The sequence below is a fragment of the Scleropages formosus genome, chromosome 1, assembly GCF_900964775.1.
Source record: "Scleropages formosus chromosome 1, fSclFor1.1, whole genome shotgun sequence".
Taxonomy (NCBI): Eukaryota; Metazoa; Chordata; class Actinopteri; order Osteoglossiformes; family Osteoglossidae; genus Scleropages; species Scleropages formosus.
Window position 1 is genome coordinate 13,180,908 of NC_041806.1, and position 10,366 is coordinate 13,191,273.

Genomic DNA, 10,366 nt, shown 5'->3' on the forward strand with positions numbered 1-10,366 from the left:
TGGTAGACCTACCTCCGTCAGAAGGTAAGACCACCATATTAACTGTCATAGATTGGTTCTCCAAAGGCTGTCACTTGATTCCCCTGCCCAAGCTCCCTTCCACCTTGGAGACCGCAGAGATGCTTTTCCATCACGTCTTTCGGCTCTACGGTTTACCGGAAGACATAGTGTCCGACCGGGGACCCTCGGTTCACCTCCCGTGTCTGGAAGGCTTTTTCGACAAACCTCGGGGTCTCGGTGAGTATGACTTCGGGATATCACCCTTTAAGCCAATGGGCAGGTGGAATGACAGCAACAAGATATCGGACGGTTTCTATGAAGTTACTGCCTGGAGCGCCCTAATCATTGGGTTTGATACCTTCCATGGGCAGAATATGCCCATAACACACTGACCCATACCTCTACAGGTGTCTCTCTGTTCCAGTGCATCCTGGGGTACCAGCCACCTCTGTTCCCCTGGCAACCGGGCTCCTGCGATGTGCCTGCTGTGGACTCCTGGTATCGGACCAGCAGTGAGGTATGGGCAGCCGTAAGACGACACCTCCTCAGAACTCAAGCCCGGATCAAACATCATGCCGATCGACATCGACGAGCCCTCTCCTTTACACCAGGACAGAGGGTATGGTTGTCAACCTGGGGTCTCCAAGGACCCTACATGTTGAAGAAACTTAGCCCGAAGTACATTGGACCCTTCAAAGTCACCCGCCGATTAACCCCAGTCTCGTACCACCTGCAGCTGCCCCAGCATCTATGGACTCACCCAATGTTCCACGTATCCTTCCTCAAGCCCTTGGCCACCTCCTTACACCAGCCAGCACCAGCGGCGCTGGCCCTGATACACCTGCCAGACGGGGGCATACCGGCTTATGTTGTTAAGGTGCTCCTGGACTCCCGGCGCCACAGTGGGGTCTTTCAGTATCTGGTAGACTGGGAAGGATACGGGCCAGAGGAATGATGTTGGGTGGCAGTGCGAGATATCCTGGACCCTAGCCTCATTGCTGACTTCCACAGGGATCATCCAGACCCGTCCTCCTGGTCGCCCTCGTACATCGGGGGCCGCTCCTGGAGGGGGGGGTACTGCCACGCCCACACCCTCGAGCTGATGTGGAGCACTTGGGTTGCGGCACAGACTAGGGCATAAAAGGCTGCGTCAGACCACCAGCTGATGCGGAACCTTGCTCAACCTTGTTGTTAGCGATCTCCTAGCCTCTTGCGCCACTCCTTCCCCAATCCCGTCCCTTGCTTCTACTTTCCTATACCTCCTTAGGATCATCGACCTCTTGCCTGTGTACTGACCTTGCCTTTTGGATTCTCCTTGTAACGACGTTCGCGCTTCAAAGACCGATTGCCTGTCCTTTGACCTCTGCTCTTGGATTTCCCTGAATAAACCACAAATCCCGCTCTACACTTGGGTCTGCCGCTTCCTTCCGGAACCAGCCATGACAAACATTCTCCCAAAAGAGGATCATCAAAGTGTGTTTTAGCAAAATTCAGACAAGTTCTTCTAGGTTAGATTATAAATGCAGTTTCATAGATTTGGGGAAATCTACTACGGGGCAAGTACATTTTCACACAGGCCCAGTCACCGTGATGAATAAGGTGAGTAGGCTGGTAAGACAACATAGCGTTCATTGGAAGTCGCTTTGGAAAAAAGCATCTGGTGAATAAATAAATGTAAATGTATTGGATAACTTTTTGCTTCAATAAATAACATTATCATTTAAAAACTGTATTTTGTGTTTACTCAGGTTGCCTTTGTTTTATGTTAGATTTTAATTTCTGAAAGAATTTAGTATGAGATGTATACAAAAAGAGAAGTAATCAGGATGTGGGCAAATACTTTTTCACAGCACTGTATGGTGCTGGTGTGGTGGTGCAGTGGGTTGGCCTGGGTCCTCCTCTCTGGTGGGTCTGGAGTTTGAGTCCCGCTTGGGGTGCCTTGCGGTGGACCGGCGTCCCATCCTGGGTGTGTCCCCTCCCCCTCCGGTCTAATGCCCTGAGTTTCCAGGTAGGCTCCGGTTCCCTGTGACCCCATATGGGACAAGCGGTTTGGAAAATGTGTGCGTATGGTGCTGTGCCATCTATGGTCCTGTGCAGCAATGCTCACATTCCATAAGCAGAGAAAAGTAACATTTCAGAGGGATCCATTTAGAATCCTATGAGTGTATGTGTGGGCTTTGCCATTTAGACAGGTTAGAACAGTTCAGATCCCACTGGTGTGGAAGAATAGCAAGGAATCTTATGACCACTAAAGTAAAATATTTAATTAATACAGTTGAGATTCTGTCAAAATGCCACACAGAATACTGCCAGCAATTGGAAATCACAAAGTGCTTTGAGGTACCCCCCAAAAGAGGACAGATATTTATGTCCAGAGAGGCCTATGTCCACCATGGTTGGGGCTTATGATATTTATTTGAACCCTGGGGGCTGACCTTGCTGAGAATGTTGTGTTTCAGCTTGAGCACAGTCAGTCTGAACTGTTCACACATGTGCATTGAAATGATGCAAAACTGGAGTAATTCATACCAAAATCTTGTTTAAAAAAAGCACTTTTTTTCATAGTTTATGAATAATTCCTGAGTTTGACACCTTTCAGTCTCTGAAACACACATACACACACACACCCATTGACTGAAACTGCTTGTCCCAAGTAGGGCTGCGGCAAGCCAGAGCCTAACCTGGCAGCAGAGGGCACAAGGCTGGAGGGGACACACTCAGGACAGGATGCCAGTCTGTCACAAGGCTCTTTCCAAAAACCCTGTTTATCAACAAAGATGTAAACACATTGACATTAGGTACCACTTTATTCAATCAGCAATCACACACATTTTCTGAACCGCTTATCCCACTTGGGGTCACAGGGAGCCAGAGCCTAACCCAGCAACACAGGGAATAGGGCTGGAGGGGACGCACCCAGGACAGGACGCCAGTCTGTCGCAAGGCACCCCAGGCAGGACTCGAACCCCAGACTCACCCGAGAGCAGGACCTGGTCCAACCCACTACACCACCACGCACCCCCTGATCAGCAATCAGTGATGGTAAAATAATAATTGAGCACTGTCCAAGAACAGAAATGGTTTCAGATGTGATGACTAAACAGGGGGTGCAGTGGCGCAGTGGGTTGGACCACACTCGTGCTCTCTGGTGGGTCTGGGGTTCAATTCCCGCTTGGGGTGTCTTGCGACGGACTGGCGTCCCCTCCACCCTTACACCCTGTGTTACCGGGTAGGCTCCTGTGACCCCGTATGGGACAAGTGGTTCTGAAAATGTGTGTGTGTGATGACTAAACCAATGACGAAGTACAAGAAAGAAAAGTTTGAACGCTTTATGTTTGGGACATAAATGTCATTGATACAGGGATATAACTGTATGTTATATTGCAAATAGGCCTGTAGCGAATGAGAGCAAATGGGGGTGTTGGAAGTTTTATACAGTGTACTCTCATGTTGGTGACATACTGATTACATGACTTTTGTACATGTGTTCTGATGAAGCACATATGTAAATAAATGTTCTTCTCTTTCAGTTTAAGGAAACCGATGGTGTGAGCATGTATTTTGTTACCTCTGTTAATTATAATTCATTTACCACTTCTCTAACACATAGATGGCTGCACCAACAAACACAGGAAGTTTGTTCCTCCACATCTGGGCCAAACCTGAAAATTTACATCATTTAGAGTTTGGATCCCTGTGAAGATAAGGAGCTCAGTGCTCTTCCTGGGCTCTAGTGAGTGATGAGATCCTGTAGGTATTGGGGAGCAGGTTCACTGATGGTCCTTTAGGCTGTGACCAGAGTGTTGGACTCAATAGAGGCAGAAATGGGAAGTCAATAAACAGAGATAAAGAATGGAGATGTATTAATATTGAACAAGACACCTGTCATTGGTAACTTTCATAGACCCAAAACGACCAGATCCCGTAAAAACTGTAAACTGTGCAAACTGTCGGAAGATATCTGTCCTGCAGACAAGGCTGCAACCTTTATTTGACTGGGGAACATATGCAGTGGCGTGGCGTAGGAACGGTTCAACGGGACCGGTTTCCCCGTCGGACGCAAAACACTTGTGGACCACGCTTTTCCGGCGCGAGAAATGGACGGATCTGCAGACTGTTTTTAACTTGTTTATTATTTCCGTCCCGCGTTAGCTTACTTTCTCTGTTTTTATGTGGTTTAATTTTCACGATGATCTGAACCTCAGAAGACTGTCAGTGAACTTGTACACTTTTCTTCGCTCTTCCCGTGTAAGTTGTAAAAACTTTGTAAGAAAGATAGTTGAACTATCGTTATTCACTTATGACTGGCCACGTGACGGAGGAAAGGAACAAAAACTCCCAACTGAAACGTCGCGGGACAAAAAAACGTGGGGGTTCAAGTGCCATTACTTTATTCCATTTTTCCATTATTCTTTAGACTTCTAAGCCAGTTTACAATAAATATGGCATTGCCAATTGCTGTATGGTAGCTTGAATCCCCAGCTCAGCATGCATGCCCGGTATCTCGTCCATGCAGTTGGTCATCATCTTCAGTCAGTATGGGGTGCATCTGTGACTGCCGCCCGGCATCTTCAGGTCTTAATTGTAGGGAGCCAATGCTCAACAAGAAGAAATTGTTAGTAATTTATAACTTAAATAAATAAATTGAATATGCTTTTGTATAGAGGTGGGAAAAACAAACACACAGCTATGTGGAATTACATTTCAGGGTGAAATGCCTGAGTAAACATGTAAGTCTTTAGACTGGATTTGAAGACTGAGATAGATGGGGCACTTCTGACAGTAACCGGTAGACTATTCCACATTTTAGGTGCTCGATAACTAAAGGCGTGACCTCTTACCGAGGTCTTATTGATCACAGGTACTTTAAGGTAACCTGCATCCCATGAACAAAGACATTGTCCTGGGATATAAGAATCAATAATCTCACCAAGGTAAGATGGAGCAATGCCATGCATGTACTGCCTTAGGTCAGAAGTAGGATTTTATAATCAACTCTAAATGTAACCAGGGGCCAGTGCAACAATTTAAGTACTGGTGTTATGTGGTCGTTCTTCCTAGTTCTAATAACAGTTCTCCCAGCAGCATTTTGTACCAGCTGTAGCCTGGATATAGTCTGGTATGAACAACCTGATAATAAAGCATTACAACAGTCCAACCTACTTGAAACAATAGCATGAACTAATTTCTCAGCAATTGTTTTTGTTAACAAAAAGTTAATTTTCTTCAGGAAGAACCACTGTGATTCAAATTTATTTTAGTCATTTCAAATCGATGGAATTTTTGTCTGGAAACAACTTTTACATTTACTGGAAATCGGACTGCCTTGAGTTGTTTTTGCTGTTTGTTTTTTGCTTTTGTATTTCTTGCTGATTGCAGAAGTGAAGTGTAATGGCTGGAAATTTAGAGTACGAAGGCAGACAGTCACCAGCTGGCAGGAACTGAACAGACCCGTTTACACAGTTTTTGCCTTTACATTCATTTATGGAGTCCCTGTTGGATGATTTACAGTGTTCAGCTACTTACACTCATTTACCCATTTATACAGAAGCATAATTTTTACTCTGTCAGTTCAGGGTAAATATCTTGATCAAGGCTACTACAGCAGGAGGTGGGGTTTGAACCTGCATCATTCAAGTGCAAGACACATGCGCTAATGACTGTGCCAGCTGCTGACCCAGTTTTTACCATAATGTCAGATTGATTGCGAAACAATGTGTATGTTTTACCAGATGCTGAATGATGGCGAAAGATAGTGCAAAGGCAACAGGAGCCTGGATCGAGGCAATGATCCTGAGCTACGGCTCCCAGGACATCTGGCCAAGGGTCAAAGCCCGTATTTTAAGGGTACTTCCACTCCTTGGAACCCAAAGTCCTCCTGACGTTTACTGGCAGTGGCAGATGATGACCTGAACATTTTTCTCTCTGCAGATCAGCAAACCGCTCAATTTGCAGACGAAGCTGCTGGAGACATCAGGACACTTGATGTTTGTGTCTGATGACATGGTACAGATTCCAGGGATCCTCACAGCAGAAGCATGGAAGAAACTGCAGAAGTGAGGAGATACATAGGACATACCCAAGATTGAGATTTGTGAGCCCTGTATAATACTGTGCTGCTGCTGACATGGTTTCTCTGTTTGCCCACAGGACAGAAGAGCGTGAGTCGCTGATGAGCCTCAGTAACTCCGCTGTCTTGCTGTGCCGATACAGTGTGATGTTTCATGCAGAGCCAGAGGAGGTTAGCATAGACAGAGGTTTCCATGTCACACTGTGGTACACCAATCACAGACAGTGATTGGGTCAGGGCAGTAGTGACATCAAGTGTGCTTAATCTCTTTCCTTCACTCAGGATAAATCCCATTTCTTCATAAACATTGAGGAAATGATCAGCTTGGCATCTGACCCAATCAGGTGTAACATTCCCAAGTGGTGAGTGAAGTCTTTCCATCTCCAGTTCTCTTTGTTGACAGAAAACAGATCCAGGACAAGCACATGTCTGCTTCCTTAACCGCTGTGCTCCATAGAGGTTAAGGTACGGTAAGCCCTCAGCAATACAGTTGTACCTCCATGTCTTTTTCAGCACCACACTGCATACAGTCAGACGGAAGATTCATGAAGCTTGGCGGTGAGGGCGCGCACAGGGTTCCTACAAAAGACTATGGACTTGTTCAATTTGTCCACATGGGACAGTTTGTCCAGGAGACTCACACTGTTATTGAAGTCTGTGAAATTTTCCCTCAACTCTCCAGTGTCAGACTGTATTGTTCCTCCTACTGTTGTGTTTCAGGGCTCAGCAGGGCGATCGTTTGGCCGCTGTCACGGACACACAGTCAGGTTGGACACCCAGAAAACACCCACACACAATCACTGATACACAGAGAGATGCTCAGATACGAATCGATAGATGCTTACATGCATTTACATGTACATTTATTCATTTAGCAGACAGTTTTCTCCAAAATGACATACATCTCAAAGAACAATAAAAAGAGTGCATTCCATCAACAGAAGAAGAGATTCGGATGCAGACACATGATTCTAGAGTACAGTTGTTTTATCACACTACTGTATGGACAAGTGTACGTCACACAAGTACATCCATATTAAACAAATTGTTATTAAAAATTATTCAGCAAAATAAACACCTGCACGTGTATCAAGCTCTTACGAAATCAGAGGAGAAGTCTGAAAGAGGCGAGTTTTGAGACCCTTAAATTGAGAGAGATTCAACAGTTCTGAGGACACCTACGCTGTGAAAATGGGTAGATGTACATTTATCGCTGTGTGTTTGGAATCCGAACCAAAGTTAGGATCTGACCTCACAGTTTGCCCCAGCAACATTCCTCTGTCTCCAGCCTCACTGTTCTCTCTCCCCAGGGTTATATCTGACTGATCTAATGACCGAGTGGCGCAAGGACAAGATGAGGTTCCTGCTGAATGATGCAGCCAGCTGTCTGCAGGCCCCCTACTGCCCCTCGAGCCCACAGCCCTCCACCTCCTGGCAGACCCCTATACCTATGTTGCTCCACCTACACCTGAACACTGGCTGGGATGTGGACAGAGTGCAGTACAAGGTAAGCCTTGATGGAACAGGGAGGTCATGTAGCCACAGGTCAGACGATCCCTGCATCCTCCTGGAGTTCAGCATCACAGTTTCAATGGCGTTACATGCGTGTGTTTGTGTGTATGAGAGACGTTTGTGCCCGTGCCCATATCTGACTCTACTACTGTTGGTCTCAGGGTGTTGACCCCTTCGTCGTTCCCTCCTCTCTCCTTCACATCCCTGAGGAACAGAGGCAGAGCCTTGTCACACAGCCAGGTTAGAGAAATCCCCCCTGCGAGGAGCTGCGAGACGCAGCTGAGTCTGAGAGGTGTAAAAGTTTTCTGCTGTTCTTTACTCTGTGCTTTTGCTCAGGGGCAGTAGAGGTGAGGGAGGAGCTGAGTCATGTGACCTCAGCATGTGGGTATAGCCCTCAGGACGACCCAGCTGCTGGCAGAGACGGACACACTGCAAACAATGGTATAGCCAACCCAAATGTGGGATGGGTGTTGGGGGGGGGGGAACTCTGCCTTCACACTGATCTTGTTGCTCTCCTGCTCTTCCTGTGCTCAGCAGAGGACCTGGAATCGTCTCTCCTGTGCGAGGATCTGCAGGATGAGCAGCCTGCCAACCCCTGGGACATGTTTGGCTCGGCCGGCATTGACACATCCTTGCTGCTCCCTACTCAGGTTATGACAGGTAGGAAATGGGAGGTAGAGCTCTGCTCTGTATGCACACACAGGCTGTAGCTATCCCTGTTGCTCTGATTCTCTCCCTCAGAGTCTGTGGCCCGGGACGAAGTCTCTCTGGATGACATACCCAGTGCTGCTGTCTCATGTGCTGGACCACCCAGAGCAGTGAGCACACAGACCCCCTTTGGGGACAGTGAGGAGCTCTTCACACCTTCAGACTCCAGTAGTAAGTGGAAGGACAATGTCAGTGTAGGGCCCCTTTGGAACCTCTCTAGGGCTGCCCACTCAGCAACAGGCCCCCCTTCCCTGCCCTTACCCTTGTCCCTGCAACAGTCAGAAGACCACAGTCTACTGCCATATCAGAGACCCCACCTATCCAGCTCCTCCTCCTCCAGTGGAGAGCCTTGTATCAGTGCCTCCCAGGCTGTGGAGAACAAAGGCCCAGTTAGGAGAAGTTTCTGCAAAGCTAACAAGGGGCAGCAGACTCTTCCAGAGAAAGATGCCAGAACTCAGGGTGGATCTGCAGAGGTACCTGGGGCCAGGAGCCTGAGGCCATGGCTACTGGGGACACCAGCCTGCTATAGGACCCCAAGGTTGGGGCTGAGAGCGCAGAACCAGCAACCCAGCCGAGTCGCACCTCGACCTAACCTTGTCAGGGTAAGGGTCTGTGTATATGTGTGTGTGTGTGTGTGTGTGTGTGTGTGTGTGTGTGTGCACGCATGCTTGCTTTCCCAGTCCCTGTGAGTTTACACACTGAGTGATGAAAAGCTTTCCGATGTGCCCAGCAGAAGGTTCCAGCAATAACTTTACCTTCTCTGCTAATGTCTGATCTTTAATCTAAGAATCAGGGCAAGTGCAAGTAATTTATTAGAAAATGACTTTGTGCTGTAGTGACCTACAGGCTGCATGCTTGGATTTTATACATATGATGTGACACCAGTTGAAAACACGCACAAACACACAACCCAGTGCGAATCACAGTCATGGCAGCAATTATACTCAAATAAATGACACTGAAGTTACTGTCAGCTGCTGGATGTTCACTCCGTTTGGACCGTTTGCTCTACCCCCAGGTCCATGCAGACGGAACTCCTTTCTCCTACACCTACCAGTCCACAGCACTGGTTGCAGAAGCTCTGTGCTCCTTCAAGTGAGTCCAGTCTCCACACCTAGACGCACATGATCATGATCAGCGGTCCCGCAATATGGTAGTTAAGGGTCATTGTTCACATGTTGTTTCACATGTGTTCGCTTCCACCCCGTTTCCTGTAGCATTCCTGATGAGCTACTGCAGTGGTCGGTCCGTTACCTAGCCCACCATAAACTCAAGAAGATCACCAGCTGACCACCTCCCAGGAACAGGTGTTTGCTTCCACCAGGTCACAAGATGGCGGTACATTAACCAGCTCTTTGCAGATCCTGACTTTTTATTTGTTGTCATATTTATCTTTCATGTTTGTAAGTCCTCGGGTGCAGTTGGTTCTGAGAGCTTTGGATGGCTCTGTTCTTCCTTGAACTGTTCTGTGCTGCTGGGTCAGTGGGAGTCATAGTTTCCTTGAGAGATTTAACTTTTGTGGAATTATGGGAGTCTGTAGTGTTTCTCAGGATCTGTAGGGGCTCTCACTGTACCTCTGTCAGGCTGGACATCATCCACAGCATTCATGTTCTTCTGTCTGAGCACCATGTGACTTTGCATAAATCACTTGGCTCAGTTAAATCAGCCAGCCACTGATGGAGGAGCAGTGCCACTTATGTTTTACTGCTGAATAAAATTTGTGTTTGTTCTTCAAGGTTACTACTAAGCTCCACAGGAGACTGTCTGCCTCACTTGTCCCCGTTTCACCTGTGGTTCTGCTGTACCACATTGTGCTCGTTCTGGAATTTGGCTTTTCACTGCCAGTGTTTGTAGTTCTCACATTTTCCTTCAAAACTACTTATAGTGTGAGGTTGGTACACTGAACTGCATAGACTGGTTTACCCATTTATACAGCAGGGTGATTTTTACTGTATCCATTCAGTGTAAGTACCTTGCTCAAAGACTCTTCAGCAGGACCAAGGATTCAGACCAGGTTATAGTTCTAACCACTGCATCCCTTGCTGCCCCTGGAGTGTATAACTGGCAGCAAGGTTC

The 10,366-nt window shown here is 47.3% G+C and overlaps 1 protein-coding gene across 5 annotated transcripts; it reads left to right on the forward strand.

Moving 5' to 3' along the window:
- The first annotated feature begins 4,078 nt into the window (after nt 1–4,078).
- LOC108933997 (uncharacterized) lies at nt 4,079–10,348 on the forward strand. Of its 5 annotated transcripts, none has more exons than XM_018751462.2 (14): nt 4,153–4,248; nt 5,733–5,847; nt 5,932–6,056; nt 6,151–6,241; nt 6,353–6,432; nt 6,584–6,628; nt 6,791–6,837; nt 7,381–7,577; nt 7,744–7,822; nt 7,919–8,023; nt 8,117–8,242; nt 8,324–8,892; nt 9,309–9,385; nt 9,508–10,348. In XM_018751462.2, the coding sequence occupies exons 2-14, from the start codon at nt 5,740–5,742 to the stop codon at nt 9,578–9,580; spliced, it is 1,722 nt and encodes a 573-aa protein (XP_018606978.1). In that variant the 5' UTR covers nt 4,153–4,248; nt 5,733–5,739; the 3' UTR covers nt 9,581–10,348. The 5 variants fall into 5 exon arrangements, with proteins under 5 accessions (XP_018606980.1, XP_018606978.1, XP_018606979.1 ...); XM_018751463.2 differs by having other exon boundaries at nt 8,120–8,242; XM_018751464.2 differs by lacking the exon at nt 5,733–5,847 and having other exon boundaries at nt 4,079–4,248.
- The last annotated feature ends 18 nt before the right edge of the window (nt 10,349–10,366 follow it).

Bases quoted from the DNA above. Each gene is read 5' to 3' on its own strand.
- LOC108933997 (XM_018751462.2), top strand. From the start codon at position 5,740: ATGATGGCGAAAGATAGTGCAAAGGCAACAGGAGCCTGGATCGAGGCA. The intron at 7,578-7,743 runs GTAAGCCTTGAT...TGTTGGTCTCAG, and splicing joins TGGACAGAGTGCAGTACAAG to GGTGTTGACCCCTTCGTCGT. The intron at 8,243-8,323 runs GTAGGAAATGGG...TCTCTCCCTCAG, and splicing joins CCCTACTCAGGTTATGACAG to AGTCTGTGGCCCGGGACGAA.